Here is a 25,753-nt window from a genome sequence, read left to right on the forward strand (position 1 = left end):
TAAATAAACATTGTGTGTACTCTTGACACTTGCCAGGGTCGGTCTTAAAGTTCTACACAGGACAGTGTTTATTTCTTTATTGTACCAATGCATTAGCGCTGGCCACTAGCTAAACCAAGACAGTTCATAAACACAGACAGACCAACACAAGTCCAAGACAAGCAGTGAGAGGGTCAGTCAGCTGCAGGAACGTTGCTCCATACCTCTGACGAGGCCAAGACACACCAGACTCTTACCCTCATTGGAACAGATTACATATTAGATGAATTGAGGAAGAAGACTGATGAAGCAACTTCCCAGCCTCATAGCAAAACTGTGTTGGGTTTCAGTTGGGCTGTTGGTCAGTTCAGACACTTCTGGATTTCACTTCACTCCCTGCTCATTAAAATTTGACTGCAGCCATTATTCAAAGGTCTGGAAAGGTGTGTGTGTGTGTGTGTGTGTGTGTGTGTGTTTGTGTGTGTGTGTGTGTGTGTGTGTGTGTGTGGGGGGGGGGGGGGGGGGGGTTCGGGGAGGGACATGTTCTCCCAAGTTTATTGCAACTCCTGTAGTTAGGAAGAAAGTGATAGATTTCCAAAAGAACCGTTAAATGTAGCCGTTTTATATGGATTTCGTTCATTTTATTGTCCCTGCTTCAGGACAGAGAAAACTATTTATATGGAGTGTCAGCTGAGGGTAACGACAGGGTCAGCACACTGGACAGCTGAGTAAGCAAACAACAGTGGACATGGAGTAAAAACTGTAAGTCGACTCAGTAATGTCCCTGCAGTTGAAACAAACATACAGTATTTTTTATAATTGACAGCTTGAAGGACAGCTGAGCCTGTAGAGATATTAAGCAGCTATTTGTTTTATGTTCTCGCACAGTGTTTTTAGTCATTGTATGTTCTTAGCAAACACTCTGACAAATGCAGAGTTTAAATGGAGTTGAAACCCCATGAACATGGGACGCAAGAACTGGATCAGAACCACCAGGGGATTTGCTTTTTGCATAAATGATGTCTAGAAAGAAAATAAAAGGTGTGAAATGACACGATGAGCTGAAGTTACAGTGGAAATATTTAGATTTAAGTTGTTTTTCTGTGGATGTCTTCTCCTGTTTGTTGTTAGGCTGAGACTCTGCATGTTCTTCAACTAGTTCAAACAGTCACAGACTCCAATCTTCCCATGAAATCAAACAGACGAGATACTATCTGTAAAGGAATCTGAAAAAAAGAGCATGGTCGCGCTTTACTGGACCATTTAAGCTCCTTCGAAACTCATATGAGTTAAAAAATACTTCAAACATTCAAATTATATCCCACTGTTTCCATGAGGTTTGAAAAACAATTTGGTGGCTAGTATAAGTGTTTGTCATATGTTCTGCCCCTCTTTCCTGCATTTTCTATGTATCTACATGAAATTTTACAACAAAATGACCCAAATCATCTCATCCCCCCTTACATGGGATGTTTTTTAAAAAAGGCAGCATTGTCTATGTTATCAGTGCAAAATCAAACAAGGTCACTTGCGGCTTCTGTGGTAGTCTAGCGTGCACGTTTGTTTTTTGTGCGTGTCTGCGCGTATGCACACTCCATCCATCCACACAAACACAACAACACTATTTTTCTCCCCGTTCCTTCTCCAAACATCCCCACAGGCCTCGGGCGCTTTTTTTTTTTTTTTTCAGAGTCGTGTGTCAGCGCCCGGTCTGCAGCAGACCGTGTCGCAGCTATTCCTTCACATTTCTCCTCAGAGTCCAGTTCCACCACGGAGGGCGGGGCGAGGCTCGCAGAATACTTAGCAAACATGTAAACTGGCAAGTTTGTGTTTAAAAAAGGATCATTGAACTGCGCTTTGACACAAGATGCACAACTGAACTTTATGACATTTAAAAACACACTTTCTTCATTGCTGCCCAGTTGCTTCACCATCAACCACTTAAGCCATGTAACTGGTTATGGTGTGTATATATATATATATAACGTCCCACCTCAGAAGAAACAGAAGACGCGAGACAGGGTATTAACGTGACCTTTGACCATATTCAACTAGATCACTTGTTGGATAATCTAAGCTGCTTTTCCTGCAGTGTAACAATTTGCAAACCCAGAAAATGACTTATGATCACAATGGCTTTTTCTCAGGACTTTGAATAAGTCGCCTCTGATTCGAGGTGAATGTTCACTGCTCATAGTGAAGCATGTGCAAACAGAGAAAGAGCCTGGTTTCGGTCTTGATTAATGGTCTGTTGAAGAGATAAGCTCTCTGATGTGTGTGATTGTGTGTGATGTCATCAGAGGACTTAACACAATCTGCTTTGTGAGTTTAGGTAAACACAGAACTGTGGTCTATGTATAAAATCACCACTTTTTTTTTTTTTCTTTTTGCTATTGTGAGATAGTTTTCTTAATAAAAGTAGAAAGTGCTTTAAAACATCAAACTTTACATGACTGAAGCATGAAAACTAATTTTTTTGCAATGACATTTTGCACAAATAGCTCAGGATGATCTGCGTCCAAACTAAAATGAGTTCCATATTTTCCTTCTCCTGCAGACACAAAGGGTTCTCAGCAGAGTCGCCCTCCCAGGACACATTTTACGTGTCTGTAGCTGCTTGCACACTGTGAAAATAATGGCTGGGAATCAGATCTGGTCTTGTAAACTTTGAGCAGACGACCTGGCGTGGCTCTGAACCGGCACCACAAAGAGTTAAAATTCAGATTTTCTGTTCCTGTGTAAAATGCAGCCTTTGTTTCTGGGTCATGAACCAGCCGAGGTCGCCGGCTTTAACCAAGCCAAACAAACACACGCGTGCTTCAGTTCCACTAATTGATTCCCCTTCCAGCGGAGACAACAGTGTGTGTGTGTGTGTGTGTGTGTGTGTGTGTGTGTGTGTGTGTGTGTGTGTGTGTGCGTGCGTGCATGTGTTTACTTTAAAGGATATGTCAGGAGTTTAAGTAAATAGATAAGTGACAAAGTAAACACCCATTCCCCCTACCCACACACACACACACACACACCAAAAAAACACCCTACTTCAGGGATACATTTCTACACACACACACACACACACAAACTGTGCCTTTGTGCCTCATATTAATAAATTGTTATGTGTTCTTGATTTTCAGAAGGTGAACTCATTTTCCAGTGTGTGTGTGTGTGTGTGTGTGTGTGTGTGTGTGTGTGTGTGTGTGTGTGTGTCCTTACTGGCAGTTCCTATAGAAGTCTCTCTCTGCAGTAAATCCATCCACACTCCCTGACCTAACACTGGGTTAATGAGGTGATCCAGCAGCAGGGGACAGTTGGTAGAGGTCTTTGGGCCATGAGTTTCAGTTTGCTTGCTTGTGTGTGTGTGTGTGTGTGTGTGTGTGTGTGTGTGTGTGTGTGTGTTGTTGTGTGTGCGTGCTTCCCCGCAAGGATTTCAACGGGTGCGGCAAGATGCAGTGTTCATGATGGTGTAAAGTCGTGTTTGCACGGGACAAATATGATACGGGGACGTGTGATTGTAAATAACGGCACTGATTGTTGCTGATTTTCCGGTGCAACTCTGCCATGCTTACAAATTTCCTGCACAAATTACTTAGTAGGTTTTGGTGAAGTCGGAAGTCCCATGATGTTACTGAGCCATGCTAACAGCACGCCAGCATGCCAGGGCTGTGGTGAAGTCTGAGGAAAGGTCTGACATACAGCAAATACATTGTATCCACAAATTTAATGTGTAAAAGTTTTGCTGTGTAGTGAAAATTATGAACTCTAATAGAATTATGCCACATTCTTGCACATTTGTACTGAGGCGAATTGGTCCATCAAGAGGCAAAGCTTGGCGAGTAATTTATTAAGTCCCTGGATAATCTGATTCGGTACGCGGACAACATCCGCCAAATGACCTGTATCACTGCATACATAGTTAGTCACAATGAATAAAAGTGTAAACTTATGAGTGAAAGTCAAAAGGTTAAGAAAGTTGCCATGATTGCATTTCAAGTGGATAGTCAGAATACAAATGTGGCAGGGCCTTTCCCAACATTACCACACTTTCTCCAGTAAGATGATAACATAATGTAAAGGAGAAACCCAGTTTGGAGCGATTTGTAAGTTCTGCTATTGCTACATAGCCAGCGTTAGCATCAATAGCTGTTTACTTACCAGTCTAAAGGAAACATTGCGCGTTCAGCATCAAATTTCATTCATTTACTCACCAAGAGCTGTCTCCAGTGGTGGAAAGCATTCCTCTGGTTTTGTTTCTATTTGTATCACTTCTTTTCTTCTACTTAAGTTAGCATGCTAACCAACTAGCCCCAGCCAGGTCCGACTGTCTCGTCACTTTCCGATACCAAGTCACTGCAGCCTGCCCTGAAGAAGTAGCACTGCTCAGAGGGCGTATTATAACCTCTTGTCTTGTAAACTCAACGATGGCTAAAGCTCTCAGCAAGACTGGTAAGTAAACAGCTGTTTATGCTAATGCTGTAGCAATAGCAAAATTTACAAATAGCTCCTTACTTGGTTTCTTGAGTGCATATAAACACACTGCACGATAGGTCGGCCCTCCCTGTGACTGCAGCTACTGGACTGAGTCCTGTCTGTATCAAACATGCTTAATATTTATGAGCTGCTTTGTGATTGTGCTACTTGGACGATGATATTGCAGCAGTGTCTCACACCTGTATGTGTGTTTTCTTCCATTTATGTGTTGCTATTTTTAAGACAATTAAAAAAGGACCAATAAAATAAGTTTTATAGCAATATATTTGTGTGGAGTGATGGAAGAAAAGAGGAACATCACTCAGAGAGAGACTAGGCCTGATGTTTGTTAAAATACCGATAAGCTGTAGTGGTATAATGCCTGTCTAGACTTGTATAAGTTGGTGGAGGAGCGTAAAGCACTTCACTCGTCCCCCACAGTTCAGCCCAGCCTGTACCCTGCCAGAGGCCAGTCACGGGTAACTGACAGTTAGCATTAACAAGCATGATGGGGCTCCTGTTGTCAGTCAGTAATCAGGCCTTGAGCTGGAAGGATGGAGGGATGGATGGGTGGACAGGCGGACAGGCAGAGGGAGGCAGGAGATAAATGGATGAAGAGCAGGGACCAGTGAAGTGTATTTGACTTTAAATGTGCAGTGGTATCACAGATAATAATAATAATGCAGGGAAGGTGCACAGAAAACAAGGCCAATTAAAACCTTATTGAACCTCATTGAACTTTTGCTTCTGTGACCTCTGTCAGTATCTCAGCTTCAGGTGAGATGCTATTTCCAGATGTAAAGAGCTCATTAAGATGAGCAACAAGCGATGGCAGGCCTAAGAGATGTGAGGGGGGCGAGGGAGGGACTAATAATGCACTTACTGCTTCAGGGTGAGACGTTTGCATATTTCAGCTCCAACAGTTTAATTCTATAAAACCTCAGCCCTAATCAAGTTGAGAATAACAACTTTTAATTGCATATAACTTGTTGGACGACCTCAGACTGTCAGACACGAACTTAGTGCAATAATTTCAGTGAGTAAAAAGTCTAACTGTACCTGTAGGATTTGTAGCTTCCCTGGGAGGATTAAACAGATTTGTATCAGCTGTCAGGAAAGGATGATAGGAAAGGAGTGGACATGTTTGAGAGGGTTGTTTCTATTGCCAGGTGCCTGCTGGCACACCTGTGTGATGGCTGAGTGCAGGTGACATGCTTATTTCCAACTGCTGACTGACAGGACAGGCTCACAGCCAGTGAAGTGTGAAGACACATGAGCACTCACACACGCCACATTTTATGACTGATCTGCTGCTGCAGCCGTTACTGCTGGATTCCTAACCTTGCTTGTGGCGCTTTATCGCTGCGTTCATAGGTTTAGAGCCTCAGTGGAAAAACCGGTGCCACCAAAATTCATCCTGAACCAAAAGGGGTGTAACCAATCGTGCCACACGGAAATACCAAAGCAGGTTGGTAATCACTCTTGTAGCACAGATAAGTTGGCGGGTTTCCATTCTACATTCTCTGGCTCTAGGAAACAGAACATTTTAATGGACATCAGCATGTATCTATTAGATATTTACTGGATTTTACTTTACTTTGAGTTATCTGAGTGTGCACAGATCTGTTAAAAAAAAAAAGAGTTACACCAATGTGTCACTGTCACATTTTCATGCTTAAAGAATCTATACTTGAGTGGAGTCACAGTTAGATGTGTAGTCTCCAACTTATTCAGCTTATTTATCCCTGTACACACAGGGTGGAAACTTAGACCGTTTGTGGTCTGAAGGAGAACGACTAGAAGACCGCCATCGCTTTGATAAACATCAGGAAATATGATGCTACCAAGCGAACAAATCATAGTTGTTGTGGTCTTTGTCACCGTAACGTGTAGTTACATTTCTAGGGAGGTGCATGTCAGGCTATGGTGACGGGTACAACCACACCGTACTTACGCCATACCTGCACCACATCTACAGCCTCAATTCTAGGCAGAGGTGTAAACTGGCTTTAACACACTGGATTTGCTTTGAGGGAAAACACCACCTCGAATACAAGTCTCCACCTTGATGACAACTATTGCAGTGCCACCTTGACCTCTGCTTACTAAGACGGTCACTATTAACAACATGTTTTCTTGTTCTGGACAGTCCATATAAAGAATAATTAGTAAACAAAACAAGGACCAAGAGCTGGTGAGCCAGCAGGCACAGCACAAGAGATCTGGCCCTGAAACACCGAGAGGGAGTGCAACAATCATCGGTGACGTTTGTTACACCTGTGTCTCATAAGACAAAACGTGTGATAAAGCAAAATGAAAAAGGCTCAGCGTCAAGCTAAAATATTTCAGCTTTCAAAACTATTATATTTGTAGATTAAATGTCAAGCGTTGGTTCTACATGATTTACTGGCAGACAGTAGGGTATACACTCCTCTGAGATCAGGGACTTGTCACTGCAGTTCTGTCTTGGAACGACTTCAGCAAATAATCAGTTTAAAAAAAATGAAAAAAAAGTATCTGTTGGCTTTGGCCCACAAACACCTCAAGCCAAAGACAGATTAAGTTGTAAACAGGCAGGTTCTAGTTGTTTTACTTTGCATCCCCTCACAGCGATGATTCCTAAATCCACAGAGGAGAGAATGGAGGTCTGACAAGCAGCAGCAACACACCTACGTGCCGCTTTGCATTTTCATCATAGCAGCAGCAGCATAGCTGGCATCTCTGCCATACTTGAGTCAGACACCAAAAACACACCAGGCGTCACTGAGGCAGCCACATGGCCCAAATCCATCCACCGGGGTGACAGAGGTCGCTGGCAAATAATGATTGATTATAAGACAGTAATCTGGTTTGTTGGGTTGTTCTTTCATATTCTACGTGATGATCTCCTCACTTCTCCTGAAACTACTGGGAGTAACAAGGTTAAGCAGCGGCTAACAACAACTTTGCTGCTCTTTTGAAGTTGATGAAAATGCTCTCTCTACTTTTGCTCATGCAAGGACAAATGTAGACGTGGAGAGGGACAGAGTGCCAGAGGTTAATAGAGGCACAGAGTAAGGAGAACTGGTGGGAAAGACGAAAACACAGCAGGTAAGAAGAGACCTGACTCCAATCAGATCAGGATCAGCAGCCAGTGAAAGCTTGACGAGAGGTTTTTCTATAAGGAGGCAGGAGGCGACTGGTCATGCTGCCTTTGTGTGCAGTGTATATGTATTTGTATGAAAGATGTTAAAGCAAAGAGAGTAAGAAAAGAGAAGAGCTTTCAGTGCAGCTGGAGAGAAAGAAGACTGTGTGTGGGAGGTTGTGTATGTAATTAAGCTTTAGCGTTAATAGTTAGCATGTGTATGATTGTTTCTTTCACACATCCCATTGTGTTCTGTGCGACTTATTTATGTGCTGCTATTGTCAGTCGAGAGGCTTTTGCTTTGTTCGGCTCAGAGCCGGCACGCAGTCGGCTCACTGTCATCTAAAGTGAAGACTGCACACAGGCCCTTTAATGCATCGTCTCCTGCCCTCTTTCAATGAGAGAATTCCATGTGTTTATTGGTTTTAATTTTCTCAACATGCTCCTCATGACTATCTCTTCATCCATCATACATTTTTGCTGTTTCACATTAAAACTGCTCTTTGGATTTTTTTGGACTGAGGCACAGAAAAAAAAAGACTGACTGGTCTGGAAAGAGTTGAAACAAACGTGTTAATCCATCTCTCATTGATTCAATTATGGAAGCAAATCTGTTTCACCAAATTTAGAAATTTAAAAGCCCATAAATTTCTAGCACAGATTTTTTTCCAAATTGAAATCATCTTTTTTTAAATTTTATTCACAATAACTGACTTCACTGTTATTTTTCAATGTTGACAAATTCAGAATGAAAAAATTAAAGATTTAAAAAATTTGAATCATAAATATTCAAGTTGCTCAGATTCAATAGTCCAAATTCAGATCCCAAAATTTGAATTAAAAAATTTTGATTCACCATCCAGAATAACAAGGATAAGCAATCGATTCTGTCTAAAACCGAACCAACATGCAGCCAATCAAGTTACGTGCGTATGGTCATCAATCCGATACTTCATTTCAATGCAAAAAATTCACTGCTACAAATTCGCAGGCGTTTAAATTTCAAAATATGGTGAGAAAGATTTGCCTCCATATTGGATCCATCCATGGACACTGGAAGTGTTCAGCAGCGGTTGCAGGGACAGCACATGTGAATGTATGAGTTGTTGATCCACATTATGTTATGCCATTCGCAGGTTTGAACTCTGTACAGAATGACTTACAGGACCTGATCATCAACACGTCATCACCCACAACAATAGCACTGATACAGTTTATCATTCATTTCAATGTGACAACTGAATCGTTTGCACAGTCACAACACACAATGCAACGACCTTCAGCACAAAGACAAGTGACAAAAACATGAGCCAGGCTCAAATTTTGCTAATCAACATTAACACATCAGCAGCAATCACATGACTGTGAACGCACCATCCACTGATCAATATGGGACATGTACAAAGCAGCAAATCCAGTAATGGAAAAAGTTTGTACTAGATCAAAATAAGCGTAAAAGTAGCATCTGAGACATTTTGTGCATATGTGTGTGTGTGTGTATGTATATCATCAGTTATCCTGACATATGCTTGCTTGTTCATGTGCGTGTACAGTATATTATGAACTTTTACCCGTTCACACAACAGCCATTAAGGCAAAGAGTTTGAAGTGGTTAAACCGATTTTTCCTCTTCGAGCTTTTCAGCCATGAGGTAACAGGATATTCCACTGCGGGGAGTTTCAGGGGTGGGGGAGTTAAGGTAAGGGTTGTACCGCTAACTCATGTCCCCCTTTTTTTTTTCTCTCCACGGGAATGAGGTCATCTCCCTGTAGACAGACCTTCTGACAAAATTTATGATCCACTCTCTGCTTCTTTGTACCGTCATTCCTGACTCTCCTGCCCCTCCTCTTTAGTTGGGCTCTATCTGCAGCGTTAAGTCATACCTGAAACTTTGCAACAGACATGAGCTTGTTTTGTTGCTCCTGCATTACGGCAGCCACTGTGGTTGTTTTAGTCAACAGTATTTCTAGGTTCCCCTTAGTGATTTCTTTAATCTTCATAATGCTCCCTGCTGATGTGGGTGTAAATAAATAAAGAATACCAAACCTTCCTATCCTGGAAGGATTAAACCACAGTTGCTGTTCTGCCTCCCTTTGATATCGCAGTGCTCACCCCTGACAGGAATGAGGAGGAAAAACAATACAAAGCAATGGCAAAGAACTGGAGGTGCTGCGGATCTGCCTTTAATTAAATACTTTTGATCCACTGGCACGCCCCAGATGAAGTTAGAGAAGAGAAGAGGAAATCAATTTTACTTGAGCAGTTTTCATAATTCTACAAACTCAAAATTGAGGAGGTTGGTGTAAATATTCTTTAATAGTTAATCTTACTTAAACATTTGTACAGTTTCACTTACTTACTTAAAGGTAACCTGTGGAGTTTTTGACCACTAGTAGAGCTAAAGAACAGTGTTCGGTATGAGTTGGCCCTTGTTTTGTCGGAGAGGAAGAAGACTGCTAACAAGTAAAGAGATGTTTTACGAGGAAAGGATAATTCCAGTGTATTACAAAAAAATGTAAAAAGTAAGAAAATAGTCCCTCTCCCTTTCAAAGTCGACTTTCCTTTAATTTTCATTGAGTAATAGTTAGTCAAGTAGCAGTAGTTGTGCTTGACCGGGATTTTCTCTGACTCCTTCCACCTCAGTCTGAGAGAATGTCAACACTTGTCATATCTGGTTTTTGTTATACACTGTAGGTTTAGTGGAGTCGCTGTGTTTACAGCAGATTTTGGATGAATGGAGGCCGTCGTCAGCTACCAGCTATTAAGACACCGAATTTCTCTCTCTCACCGTCTCGTGTCCTTTTCCCTCTCACACTCACTGTCTATTAGTCTCCCTCTCTGTTCTCTCTCTCTCTACCTTTCTCTTATCACGGGGGAGGACAAAGGTTTATGTGGGTCTTTCATTCTGTCTCACAGTGAGAGATGGCTGCAGTGTATTGTGGGTAACAGAATCCAGCTGTGTTGTAGACGTGTTTGTGTGTGTGTGTGTGTCTGCTGGTGTGAACATGTGCAGGAATGCCTGTGTGTGTGTGTGTGTGTGTGTGTGTGTGTGTTGGTGGCTGTGTGCTGCAGTGCTCCTCAGGTCTCGGGTGGATGTTGACCTGTTTCATGTCATTCTGACGGCGACGTTTCTCTTTCATCATGCGGCCTTATCTACACTCATACAAATAGCTGAGGATATACTGCGTGCCACAAAGTCTTAGCAGAATGCTCCCTGTCACATTTAATTATGAATTTATGAAAGAGCAAAGAGAACGTAACTCCAAGTTGTGTTATTGCAGTGCTATGCAGGACCGATTGCATGTGGTGGATGGCAGATTCTTGGCTTTATGATGTGGGCACCCGTTCAGTATCAAACAACAGGACCAACAGGTCGAGATGTTAAAGTAGGCACGCACAGACTAAGCTGTGAGCTTTTCGTTCCTCGCTTCATCTCCTCCTGCATCCTTGTTTCCTCCCACTTATCCTGTCATTCCTTTGAAAAGCTTTCAAATTAAGAGGAGGTATACCGTGTATAAAGCAGCTGTGATCGAATTAACTCATGTTCTTTTAAAATATTGTTATTTCTACACTGCTACTAATTCTAACTACTTCTACTAATAATGATTATTATTCGCTTATTAAATAAATTAATATAATCCCAAGGGTCATTCTGCACAGATTTCAAAAAAAGTCAAAACAATCACCAGTGGTGAACCAACACTAAGCTCTTAAAATCAGCTGTTATGAACTTTCTGAATGACTTTAAAATGTCACAACACAACACCACAACAACAACAACAACAACATGTAAAAACTGCACAAAAACCATGCATTTACCAAGGTCTGCTATGACAACATGATGCCTTCACTGAGCGAGTAAACTTTCAGAAAACAAGTCAAGAAAATAAAAGCTCAAGGATGCAATATATAATTAGTTAGCAACTGGCACACGTCAGGAACATAGCATCATTTAAAAAACATAATTTGAAACATAATTTGATATAATTCGATATTTTAATTACTTTAATATGAAATAAAGTAAACAGGAAAACTATACATCTCGTGAAACGCTTTCACAAGCAATTCGAATTTTCGTAGAGAAACGCGAAAATAAAATAATACAATGCTGCGCTGAGGCGTCACTGACGGGCCATCAGCTGATCTCTTGGTGACATCAACACATGAGGGTGCAATCACCTCTGGAAAGACTAAAGTTCACTGACATAAGGAGACACTTTATAACCCTAAAAGAGAAACTCGTCTGTTGTCTCAGCCTCATCTACAGGGAGGTCAGAGGTCACGTTCAGCTACAGAGCAGCAGCCCTTAAGTGGGAAGGGATTCTGTTTCTTAAACAAGGATGCTTCAGCAGGGCGGATGCCCGCTGTCATGGAGGTTTAAATCCTTATCCTCTGTGGTTGAAGGTTGTTTCTACCTCACCACCCAGCGGCAGAGAGCTCATAGCAGCGGGTTTCCCTGCAGTAAACTTTGCAGAGAGGCTGTAAATGACGCATCCTCTCAGGAGGGTTTTACCTACAGTGCATGTCCTGACACATGTTGGATATGTTAGCTTTAAATTTAAAAAGCAAACTGTAAGATTTGTCAGGAGATGATTTTTTTTTCCTCCTTTTTTCTTGACTCTGAAACACAATTATGCCTTCATTCATATTCCATTCATTCCTCTTCTCCTCTGCAATCAAATTGTACCAGCAGCAGCAGCACCCTTAAAGGAATGACAAGCAGCTCTTATTATAACCCTGTTACTGTTCTATAAACAGTAAGTGACTGCACACAAAGAAAGATCTGGATTCCCGAGCTGTGCTACTTCAGACTGAGGCATGCGCCTTCATACAAAAGCATTCGTAGGACATAGCAGCAATACTTTGACATAAGCGGAGCATGCTGTTCCACACTTCCAACGCGTGCATTGTTGACATTTGCATTAGCTTTCTGTCTGAACAATGCTAATGATCACTTCTCTTTTTCTTCTGGCTGATGTGAGAGAGTGAGTGGTTTGGTGACTTAAGCAATGTGATGCCAGACATTTTACGGTGGCTGCTTTGCTGTCTCCACTCACCAAAACTAACACTGTCGCATCGGCACTAACACAGTAACATTTCAGTGGTCATATTCAATCCAGTTGCATCTTGTGATGGACTGTAGCAGAACGTGAGAAAGAATCACACGGTATCCGACCAAAGAGGTCGTGTTTTTGATCATGTCTGTCTGTCTTTCACAGGATATGTCAAAAACTCCTGCGGACTGTCATGAAATGTGTTGGAAAGTTAAGTTAAGAGTTAAGGGGGAAGTGCTTAGAGTTCTAACGTCCTTTAACGCCTTTTCCCGCCATTTCCAAGTTTTGGCCATTACTGAGAGACACTGGACCAACAGGACTCAAATGGAAAGAAAGTTGTAATTGGAAACTCATTCATAAAACTTTATGAAGCTGGCATCAGATAGAGAGAGGTTGACTCTACGCACTCAGAACACATTGTATCCCACCTCATTTTATTGCCTCGTTGCCGCACATTTGTCCGTTTGTCGTGGTCACTTTCTATAAAACACAGAAAAGCATTAGGAACTTGCCGAGAACTGGTATTCACGGACGGGCCAATTAAAACATGGCACTTATCGTTGAGCAGCAGGTTAGAGGTTTGATCTTTCCCAAGTGAGCCGTAGAAGCTCAACCACCACAACACTGTTAGATTTGGCTGCTTCTGGTTTGTATTAGCTTCTCTTGAAGTCCCAATTTTTCTTTTTTAAGACACAAAAGAATCTTGTTTACCCACCTTCTTTCTTCCCTTTCCCTCTTTTCCTTTTGAGCTAAATAAAGACAGAAAATGAGGGAATATTTGCAAATTCCTGCCACGCTGACAAGCCCTGACCTCGCTCAGTGCATGTTATGAGGAGAAAGGAATAAATGGAGGAGACAAAGGGCACAAAGGGAACGGAGGCATCTGGGCCGGAGGTGCGCTCCTGACTTTAATAAAACATCTTAGGTTTCTCCTTAACTTCCACCTCTGGAGTCTTGGAAAGGGCAAGAGTTTACTAACATGAACCAGGTCGGACAGGAGGAAGGGAAAGAGGGAGAGATGTGAGGAGAGAGGGGTGAGGAAGGGGTGACATAAGGATATGTACTGCAAATGCACAAAAGGCAAAGATGGAGCTAAATACACATGAGGTCAACTGACCCACTCCTGCACTCTGCACTTTGCTCTTTTAAAAACATTACCTGTGTCACTGAACAGTTCAGTGGAAATTAGAAATGTGTATCATTTCCCACTCAATGGTAGGGATGGTACAGTTTCAAAGTGTTGGCAGTTTTTAAAAAAAAATTATTTTATATTTTTGTTCATTCAAATTAAAATTCAAAGTGTCATCAGTTTGATTTGTTGTTTTCTTTTCCTCCCTGAGTGAAAATCCCTTTGACTGTTACCAGGGTCACTCTCAAGTTTCAGTCTTTGTGACTCTTGGATCGTGTCGCACTACAACAAGCAATCCAGAATAAACTTGATGAAATTGGAAAATCCTCTCTTTGGGCTCCAGCTGGTCTGGAGTCGAAGGTCACAGTCGCCAGAGTTGATCCCGTCATACTAGGCTTCCAAATCATCTGTGTGTGCACTCATCTATATATAATTTGCATGTATTTACATCATTTCTAGGCAAGGCTGAATCTAAACTAGAAAAACAACCTTTAGTTCATCCATTACAAACAGAGTCTTTTTTGCCAGCCTTGCAGGCAATGAAACCTCAGTTTGCCTCAGTAGTCACTGCCTTTAATCAGCTACTCCAGTGAAACGAAAAACAAATATCAATCAAATGTACAACACTTGGAAAGTAAATTATCATTTCCCACCTTCCCAAATTCATTGTCTGCCTTTGCATTATGAATTAGAGCTTAGCACCCGCCTCCAACCTCCCTCTCCGTCCAACACTCATACATTTACACACACACCATACCCACAACAGGGCCGCTTGCCCCCCCCAATTCCCCCACGTTCCTGTGTGTGCCACCAATGTTTTTGGTAATATGATTAGGCAAATATGTCAAAACATGTGATTGAATATTTGCGTGTGTGTGCCTTCACACTCACAGCATATTTGCCTTGGGTATGTGTGTATGTTGCTGCATTACTGCAGACTGGGTTGCATGGGCTAAGGACTGTGTCATAAACACAGGAAAGAGGCTGAATAGGTTTCTCACTTATTCCAGGAGGGGTCACCCTGGGTGGGCTGTATTAACCCGTCGCCTTGGCCTGTGGGTCCTGATCCCTGGGGTGTCTGCTCATTAAGAATGTAAAACACAAAATTCACTATGATGGAGCAGTCGGTGTGACTGTTTGTATATATGCCTGTGTGAGTGTGGAAGATTGTGGAAGGGATAATGAAAAAAATCTCCCGGCATTTCTTTATGAGCCAATTGATTTTGGCTTAAGAAGTTAGACTGAGAAAAAATCTTTTCTAATTCCTTATTTAGCATGTCTATTAACTTTCTACCTATTATTCTTTAGTTTATTTTATGTATCAATTGGTTTGAACGTGTAAAATTCGCTCTTAATTACAACAACCTTAGTATGCAACTGGTGACTAACACAAACGATTTCTTCTTTTATGTCTTTCAGAGTTTGAGGCCTGACACCACCATGTTACCTTACTTCCTGCTCTTGTTCCTTTCATCTGGTCTGGTGTTATCCTCCGACTGCCCTACAGACTGTTCCTGCCCACTCCAGGACTCGATATTCTGCATTAATCGTCGCTCCAGCACTGTGCCACGTGCCCCCGCCACCACCAGAGAACTCTACATCTTCCAGATCGGCATCAGCACTTTGTCCCAAGAAGACTTCAAAGGCATGGTGGAGCTGGAGATGCTAGACCTGAGCCAGAATGAGCTGGCAGAGATTCCAGATGGTGTGTTTGAGATGCTGTCAAAGCTGAAGAACTTGGATCTCTCCTCTAATCACATTACCCACATTTCCAAAGACAGTTTCTCTGGCTTGGTCCAGCTGGAGAGGCTGTATCTCCATGCAAACCGCATTCAGAGTATCCATTTGGATGCTTTTGAAGGATTAGAGATGCTGCTGGAACTCAAGCTCCAAGGGAACCAGCTCACATCTCTGCCATTCCTTCATTTCCCCAGGCTTCTGCTTCTAGACCTCAGCAACAACAACATCCCAAACCTAGGAGTCTCAGATCTCCAGACTCCCCACCTAGAAGCCTTTAAGGTGGCCTCTCTGGGGCTTACCTCTCTGGATGTGGATCTCATAGCCTCCCTGGGGAACCTCCATGAGCTCGACATCTCCTTAAACCAGTTAGCTGAGGTGCCGCAGGCCCTAAAGCAAGACTCCCTTAAGGGGCTGATCAAGCTCAGCCTAGCGGCCAACCCATTTGGTGAGCTCAGGATGGAGGACTTCCAGAAATTGACTGGACTTCAAGAACTGGATCTCAGTGGACTTAATCTTCAGGGTTTTCCACAGGGTTTCTTCCAGAGCTTCCCTAAGTTGATGCAGCTGACAGCGGCTGAGAACCCATTCAACTGCTTGTGTCCGTTAGCCTGGTTCCCTGTTTGGCTAAAAGAGAAGGGTGTGATTCTTGGGAGGCCTGAGGTAACCAGATGTCACTTCCCTCTAGTTAACGCTGGGAAGATGCTTTCAGCGCTGGAACACAAAGATTTTGGATGTCCACCTACAACAACAATGCTGATTGGCTCCCCCATTGGAAGTACTTCTGTTCCCCAGATGCCAACCACCTCTCCGGAAACCACCCATACCAATGCTATTCCTCCTCCTCCACCACCCAGTGAGGAAACCTTCTCCTCCAAAACAGACAGCTATCCACTTCCACCAGAACCTCCAGTCTCCCCTAGCTCCACCAGTGGGGACTACGGACAGCACATCTGCCCACCAAACATCTGCCTCAATGGGGGCACTTGTAATTTTGACCCATTGGGTCAGCTCAGCTGTTTGTGTCCCTCGGGAACCTCTGGCCTCTACTGTGAAAATGTGGATGAAGTTCCTGAGCCACCAAAACCTTCAGCAACAGAAGTTTCAGTAGTTGCCCCTGCAATTCCTGCTGAACTTGATGCCATCAGCTCACGCCAGGTAACCTCCACATCTATCCTTCTTGACCTGCACCGCTTCATCGAGACACGGCCACACATCCGTGGCATTAGGTTGACCTACCGTAACCTCTCAGGGCCTGACCGCCGCCCCATGATCCTGAGTGTGCCGGCATCATACCCTGAGTACACTTTGCGGGGTTTGAGACCCAACTCTACCTACTCAGTATGTGCCAGTCCCCTGAGAGAGAGAGTCAACTCTCGGGCCAACAGCTCTGTAGAAACAGCGTCGTGTACAGAGGCTCGCACCGAAGGGGTTCCACTGACATCCTTAGAGCCCAGGGTGAAGACACAGAGCCAGGTAAAATATATTCTAATCCCTGCTCTCGCCGCCCTGGCACTGGTGCTGGGTTTGGCCGTGGTGGCTGGGACTATCGTCTGTCTGCGGAAGAGGAGGCAGGCCAAGGCAGGAATGGAGCTTGAGCTGGGCCCAGCTGATCCTGATCCCATGGAACTGGAGGGGATCAAGGCCTGCCTGGAGAATGGGGGAAATGGTACACTACCCCACAAACAGCCTGAGATTGACCGCTGTCACACTCCTCAGCCGCCTCCATCCTCGCAACAAAATGGGGGTTTGGACTATGAGGTACCCTTGATGCAAGGACACTGCCCATCAAATAACAATATAGCATCCCTAAAGCCGTCTTACTTCTGAGATGCAATGAAATACAAACACTTGGAAAGATTTTGGAGAGAGTGGGCTTGCCCATCAGGACTTGTGAGATCCTGCTATGGCTCACTTAGTGGTTAAAAATCAGATTTTCATTCCAATTTCACCTATCCACAGTTTGAAAAGTGGCACTTACTTATTTGGACTTAATGATAACACTACAGAATGGATCATCTGTTTTAAAGATACTAAATGATGAATTTAAGATTACGTAGCGTATTGGAAATGTGCTAAACCGCTGTGGACAATAAGCAGGATGTGGTTTAAAGTCATCAAGCCAAGTTGGGTGATGGTGGTGAGGCTTAACCAAGTGATTAAACTATGTGCAATCGACTAGAGGAGTCTTAGTAGCAGAGTGAAAACGGAAGTGCCTTTTTGCATTGACACAACTGTAATCGGCGGCTCGTTTTTTAAAATTTCTTTGTTTATATAAAAGAAACTATGTGAATGAGCTGTAATCTTGTTGCTGGATTTGGGAGATACGGTAAGGAGAGAAGTGCCTCAGCGTTTGGGCTACAGAAGTGGGGGAAATGACAGTGGTTTAAATGAAAACAGGGATCCAGACTTGCCTGGACCACACGTCGTGGTACAAAATGGGGTCTCGGCCAACTCCAACTGCTCCATGGGAATTTATAAAAAAAGAGCTTGCACTGAAAAGAAATAATCCTTTTCCTTTCTGGTGTCCAAGTGATGAACTGCCACAAGACTAATGGTCACATAAGGAAATGAAAAAAAAAACACTTTAGACGCAATAGGTTAATGACCATAAAAGCTGCCTAAACTCCATATTTTGCTGTTGACATTATCTAATCTGAAACAAAACTTTGAAGTTTCTGCACATGCGGATTTGGATTTTTCTGTGTCCACAGATCCACAGTAATTTCTTTTTACACATCCCAACTCTTCTGGCTCCACGGAGATAAATTTGCTGTGAAAGATAAATGGACTGAACGAAGAGCCATTGTAAATGGACTTGCCTGATTGTTTTGTGCCCTGACTAGAAGGCTGTTTTGTCAAGCTGATATGTTATTCTGTTTCCGTTGTGTTTTTTGTTTTTTTATTGTTTTTTGCTGTTGATGTCCATTCAGAATTGTTATTGTTGTCAGTTGAAACATTATTAATTGTTTCTCTTAAAAATGCTTGCATGAGACATCGTGGATTTGATCATTTCCTATTTTCATTTTAGGGTGCATGTAGTTAAAACTTTCCTGAGGTCCTTGCAGTCAGTGTTAAAGTAAAATACTATTTTACTAGTGAGACTAGCACTAAAAGCAGCCAGCAATAATCAAATATCTTAAAAGATTTAATGAAAAGATTCAATTAAATTTCTGTTATCTATACATCGTGGACAAAATACAGCATACGGTATACAGTATATCAGAGGAGCTCAGCAAATGAATCTAACCGTCAAGTGGCAGACACTTCACTCTCTCTGACAGGTCTGCCAACGCTTCATAAGGACAAGGTTAACACGAGCCTCAAACTGTTTTTTGACTGCCAGATAGGTGACCAGTCTATCACAGGGCTGATATTTAGGGACAAGCTGCCACTCATGCTCACATTAACACCTATGGGCAATTTAGAGACACCAATTAACCTGCATGTGTGGGAGGAAGGTGGCGTACTCGGAGGAAGGCAAAGGGGAGAACATGCAAACTCCACAGAGAAAGGCCCCAGCCGGCCGACAGGTTTCAAACCCAGAACCTTCTTGCTGTGAGGCAGCAGTGGTAACCACTGCTCCACTGTGCCGCCCCTAAACAGTGTTCCCCTGCAGCTTTTTGTTCTCTCACACGCTTTTGCTGTTTTTCTGTCCCTCCACTTTAACCATTCAGTGTGTTTCTGCTCAACAACGATTACTGGCTTGTGTGTTTGGAGACTGTTTTGCTTGTTTACTGCCAACCAGACTGTGAAATGCACCATTCTTAGGTATTTATTCTCTTTTTCCTGTCTGGGGCCGGGAATGTCACAAGCTTTTGGTATTACTTTTTTTTTTATCTTTTCTTTATAAAAGATGATAAAAAACAATCTTAAATAGCAAAGTATAACAGGTTTACAGAGACGTGCCTTAGCGACATTGGTGTGGAGCCTTACTGAGATCTTGTTGTGTCATATTACATGTTGATGTGTATTTCAGAAACAAAAGGGGCTTTATTTTGCCTCACATGACATTGCATTATATTACATTACAAACTAAAAATGAAGAAATATGAAATGTAATGTTATCAATTTATCCAGGTAAAAAAAGATCTCCCTCTTTGTTACATTTGTTATGTTGGACAGCTGAAAGCTTAAATTACTGTTCAGGTGAACATGTCTTTTTTTTTTTTTTTTTTTTTTTGCTTCCACATCAACAGTACGTCGTCTTCTTTATAATTGAGTCCATGCACTACACTCCAGCACTGTCCAAAATCAACTTACCGTTCTCTGGCTTCACTTCTTTCTTCACTTTGTCAATATTCCAGTATAAACACAGACACAGATGCTCATATATCTGCTTTCCTCCAATATATCAACTGGAAGACATTCTGTATTGCTTTGGACAGTGAGCGGGGCAGGAAATGTTTGAAATATTTTCAACATGCTTGTACAGTACCTTCCCTGTTTATTTAGGGAAGCTTTTTTTCCTTATTGTTTTATGTTTGTCAGTTATGTCAATTACGTTTTTTTGTGTACATGTTTGCCAGAAAAGCAATGCTGAGAAAAAGAACAGTATTAAAATGCCATGATGATAATTCTAGCCTGTGGTTTTGTGTTTTAATCAAGACTGGTGTTGGCTGCAGATTCAAGTCACTTTTATGTGTTTTTTAATGGTGCAGTAACGTACATGTTAATGTGCTCAGTAGCGAGGCCTTTAGCTGTTTTCCTCCTCCTTGTGGATTTGAGGAATTTGGGCCCATTCTAGGCTGTTAAATCCATTTTGAATGTGCAGGGGTGTTGTAATAGAGCCACGTCAAAAACAACAACTGAGAAAGGATTTCCAGTAACAACAGAAGACTGTGCACAGCCCGTACCTCTCAATACCTCATTACACATACACACACACACACACTCTAACCCCAGCCACAACACGATTATTTGTGACGTTATGTTGGTGTGTGGATGGAGGTCATTTTCTGTATTTTCACTAATAGCCAAGAACAGATGCCAGTGGAAAAAATTACAAAATAACACACAGTTTCCAAATCACAGAGATTACATGGCCTCTGCAGCTGATGCCAATTGCTGTTTTCTTGCTGATTCAGCATTTACATTTCTTATACCTTACCCAAAGCTGAGTGCAATGAAAACAGCACACAATAAACTAAAAGTCCAAACTTGTGACAAGGAATACAAAAATGCAACCTCTAAGGGTAGAAGGTTATGTTAATTTCTCTCCTTAACATGTGGTAAATCTTTCCTACCAAATTAATGTTTGGATTATTAATTCAGATACAAACAGTCGTGGTTCAGCTTTGTGTCGCAGATCAGAGTACATGGCCAACCAAATGTAGACAGTGGTGACTTCACTGCTCAGGTATGTCTGCTCTGATATAAAAATACACAAACATTTCTAACAGACACTACAGCTTTGTCAGAATAATTTATATCATAGGCCATTTTTTATGGGGAGCATTTCGATTTGTCAAAGCAGGACAAGCACAGGTGTCATTCAGTCGCCTGAACAGTGAGCCAGCATGTTAAAAATGCCAGGCCTCTGGAAGTGGCACACCCAGACGCTATGCAGCCATTATCTTATTAAATACAACATTCTGCTTTTGTCAAAGGCTGTGCTTCATTTGTTCATGCTGGCTTGTGGATTGTTACAAAGCCACAAGGGCACTTGTGGCCCTAAATGGAGATGCGGAAGCACATGAGGCAGCAGGTTGACTTCAAGTGTGTGGTACAGCTTTTGAGTGCTGGCACAGACAATACAGTACGTTTTTTATTTGGATTCTGCCACTACATATCAAGTGGAATGTGTTTATTAGAGAGAGATTAAAGAGCTATGTTTTCCACGCAGGGTAGAGACACATTGAATGTGCCATGCTGGGGGTGGGAAGGGGGCTCTCTTGCAGGCAGCACGGAGGGCAAAGGTCAAATTAATTGATTATGACTGAGAAGATATGGAATTGTGGTGATAGCAGTCAGTCCCCATGTCCCTTTTACAAATGACCTTGCTATGATTATGTTCACGTCCACAAGCCTACTGAGGATTTTTAGGTGGTTACCTTACAAACAGGCTTCTATAAGACAGACACAGATACATGACAGTAAGCACAACCTCCTGCTGAGGTCGTTTAATGCCCAGAAAAAACAGTAGGAGGACTATAAGGAAATACAGATACCTAATTATACTGTATATTCAGTTTTTGTAGTGAAAAAGAGATTAAAATTAAGGGGATTCTTTTAAAGAGTTGGAGCAGCTGCTGTGGCTCGTTGGGCGGGTGTTTTAGATTATCATCCTGAATTCCACAGAAAATTACTAAGGGGATAAAAATTGTTTGTTTGTTTTGTTTTGTCCGTTTGCTAGACCTAATTTTAAAGGGCGTGGCATCGGATGGCATACTATAACTGTGGCAGAAAGGAAAGATTTCTTTTTTTAGGATTCAGCAAAACAGTGGGTAGTGTTCAGAAAAGTCAATATAAATCTAATAAAATGTCATAATAGCACAGAGTGATATAACAGGAAGCTCACATGGAGCCACATGAAGCGTGTTTGTGACCGTCTGGAACATTTTTCTTCTCTGACAAAAAAAAAATAAAGATAAATAAAAATGATAAAGGGTTAACCCTAACCCTGTTCAGCTCCAACACATTTTTACCAGTGACAAATCACTGTTCATGACAATGTGTTACCCCAGAAACATAACAGACATCATTGCAATGCTAGAAAGGCACTCAGTGTCACGCTGTCTGAACCTGTCAGAGGTATGGATACGAGCAATGTGTTGTGATGAACTGAGGTATTTTTTTTAAGATGACATCTTCTCTGTTTAAGATTACAGTAACAGACCCAACACATGAGATCAGTTGGTAACTAAGCAGTAGCTGGCAAGTCTATTCTTAAGCCATTTTGCAGACAGAGACAAAATTTAGTTTGGCATCAAAGGTAAGACCCGTCATTTACAAATGTGGAGGAGGAGGAGGATTCAAAACTGTGAGAGAAGTGAGCAGTCAGACTTGATGAATGTGGACCATTGCGATAAACCCTCTGACTAATTATCTACAGCGATTTGCTTCCTTCACCTCTCCCCCCCGTTAGTTCTGATAAGAAGCAAGTAGTTGCCCTATCAAACAAGCTCGATGCTAAAGATGGTAAACTTGGGCAAGTTGTTAGCTAGCCCTGACAATTTTTCACAGTCCTGTGTTTCTACCAGAGAGTGGCTAAACATCAGTCATTCATATATTCATAAAATACGTTACAGAGGAAAGTTTGAAAGGCAGGGACAGTAATCTACTTAGCAACTGATCAAGTTTTGTTATTGCTACGGAGCTAACGTTAGCATTAACAGCTTACCCAACCAGTCTAGAAGAAACATTGTGAGCAGTGGAGAACACCGATCTTTTCTGCTACTGAAGTTAGCGTGCTAACCAGCTAGCCCTGGCCAGTGTCGTCACTTTCCAATAGCGACTCACTGTCATTTTCGTCCTCTTAAAGCATAAAGCAGTTGGCTAATTACCAGCAAATGCAAAATGCTCCTCAAAAAACACTTAACACTGTATTTACCAAAAGCACCAGCAAATTTCATGCAATTTACATTCAGCAAATTTATCTGGACTAACAGATGTTTCAGGTACAGATCATTGGAGGCTATAGATCTGCAATTACAAACACCTTCACACCGACCTCGTAACACATTGCAACGCAAAGGAAGAATTCAAATGCATGGCTGGTTCCCAATAAGATCAAAGGTTGCTTTCATTTTGTTGATAGGAATAGTTGTGGCTCAACCTCCCTAATATAAATGGTCAATACATGCAGCATACAGTGGAACCACAATGACGACCCTAAATTAAAACAACCCCAACTTCACAGCCCATCACCCTCATTATCCCCAAAATGTGCTTCTCGTTTAGAGACCTTCCTCCACATGGGCTGCTGTGGGGCGCTGAGAGAAAAGCCAGAGACGGAGAGAGAAAAAAGAAGCCAGGGGAGGGGGAGAGGCTTGATTTATTTGAACAATCTGGTTGCAATGAAAGCGGTCAGCGCTCGCTGGGGGTGGAAAGATGGAGCGAGCGGAGAAAAGAGGAGGAGGGAAAGAGTGAACGGTGAAATCCAACTGCAGACAGATCGTTGGACTTGATAATGGTTAAAACGGACCTTACAAGCCTCTTAAGCCCCCCCACCCCCACCCTCCCTGCTCAGTGTGTGTGTGTGTGTGTGTGTGCATACATACTTCTGTGTATGAACTGTACCTAACTTACCACATTACAACCGTGAACTCCATATGCAACTCATCCGTGCTGTAATATATCTTTCTATCAATGCAGACGTACCTGGGTAATATATATAAGGACCAGCGAGGGAGAGAGAATGTTTACTACAGCTGCTGGTACACTAAAGGCAAACGTTTATATGTCTTTTGGAGGTTGATGCATTTTGAAGAGAAAAATTCTGGCACAAAGATATTGGATGTCTCAGTTAAAAGGGATTCACATACTTCATAGTGTTTAAAACCATTCACTAATACACTAAAGCTTTTGGCACTAATTCATAACACAGATCCTTTTCCAGGATGCATTTCTAATCTTTTTAGGGGAATTCTGAACTAAAGTTTTATATCCTGATGTCTCAGCTCAGATCCAGTCCCAGTAAATCCTGATCACAACCACTTACTGTAGATATATATATATGTCGATTCACAGGGACTGGACCGGCATCTGTGGCAGAGGATCTGGACACAAGACTTATAATTGGATGGTTGAGTATCAAAGTACTGATTGTGGGAACAAAATGCAAGTGAAAAGTCAGCAGAACAGAGAATAAGTAAGTTTGACTATTTGGGCAGTCCTTCAAAAGTATGATGGAGTCATAATTGCTTAAATCTAACTGAATCTTTTACATCTCTTTTGCTGCGATAGGTTTATCATTTACTTCTCTTTGTGGACAAGCAATGAAAATCCATTAAATCACCAAATGAAAAAAAAGCCTGTGTTAAACAGGATCTGAAAAACCAGGCTACTGTATGTACCACGATTCCTAATTCTTAATGTTTCCATAAAATTTCCATTCACTCGTCACAGGCGGCAAAATTTGTCAGTTGAAAGACTTTTCCGTGATCCGGAGCTGCATTAACCACATGATTAACTCAAATGTGGCATCTGTAAAATTCAAGAATTTAAGGCTCTGCACTTTGATGCCCTTGATCTAGGAACTAGAGCTGGAGACTGGAGACTTGTGTTTTTCCTTTTGTCAACAAATCCCATTAAAAGACCGAAACCGACAATGATTTGATCCAACAAACAAGTCTGTGTAGTTGAAGCCTGATATATCATACCCCTCTGTGGCATAGAGCTCCATTGTTTGTCCAAAACCTATTAAAAACACATAAATGAGCCACAGTGTTGCACTGGGTGACACGTTCTTTCATTAACATGCCCACTGTAGTTTTATGCGAGTTGATCCCATATACAGTCAGTCAGTAAATATTCACTTGCGCACTATATGTGTATTGATGCAAAGCTGAAAGTAGTCCCCAAGAAATACTCCTATTTGAGTATATATTTGAGTAACATTTTCTAAAAACTACAGTATCCAGCCATTTTAGGAAATGACTGAGGCTTTTATGTGACCCATTTTTAAAGATTGATGTTGTCAGGAGCAACCAATGGGCTTGGGGCTGAGAACCACAGATGGAGGAGGGAAGTAGGAAACAAACTAACAGGTTGTTGTTTTTTGGTTGTGTCATAGGATTTGTTGACAGTGAGACAATTATAGAATAATGTCAGCCTTATTCTTTAAAGGAGCCATTTGTAAGTTTTGCTATTGCTACATAGCCAGCGTTAGCATTTTACAACTGTTTACTATCCAGTCTAGAAGAAACATTGTGAGTTCGACATCAAACTTCATTCCTTTATTCGCCTAGAGCTGTCTCCAGGGGTGGAAAGCAACATCAGTGTTAACTCTTGTCTCTATCACATCTTTTATTCTACTGAAGTTAGCACGCCAACACGCTAGCGTCTCATCCCTTTCAGATAGCGACTCACTGTAGGCTCCAATCTGCCCTGAAGACATAACGCTGCTCAGAGGGTGGATTATAACCGTTTGTCTTATAAATGCAATGAAGGACGAAACTCTCTCACCACCACCTGCTCCTGTCAAGAAACCACGTTCGGCGGCAGAGAAAATTTACAAATAGCCTCTTTAAGCTTTAACCTGGCAAAAAATATGGGAACTGCTATATAAATACTATTTATAATAAAAAATGATAAAAGACGTGT

General features: G+C 42.0%; 1 protein-coding gene across 1 annotated transcript in view; it reads left to right on the forward strand.

Annotated features, from left to right (window-relative positions):
- The window catches only part of LOC130166722 (vasorin-like), a 30,715-nt gene extending 10,646 nt beyond the window's left edge, over positions 1-20,069 (forward strand). Inside the window, exon 2 of the mRNA XM_056372451.1 lies at positions 15,170-20,069. Coding sequence (XP_056228426.1) covers positions 15,191-17,317 — 2,127 coding nt within the window. The 5' untranslated portion in view covers positions 15,170-15,190 and the 3' untranslated portion in view covers positions 17,318-20,069. The remainder of the gene's footprint in view (positions 1-15,169) is intronic.
- Positions 20,070-25,753: the final 5,684 nt, after the last annotated feature.

This window comes from Seriola aureovittata, chromosome 3, assembly GCF_021018895.1.
Source record: "Seriola aureovittata isolate HTS-2021-v1 ecotype China chromosome 3, ASM2101889v1, whole genome shotgun sequence".
Lineage (NCBI taxonomy): Eukaryota > Metazoa > Chordata > Actinopteri > Carangiformes > Carangidae > Seriola > Seriola aureovittata.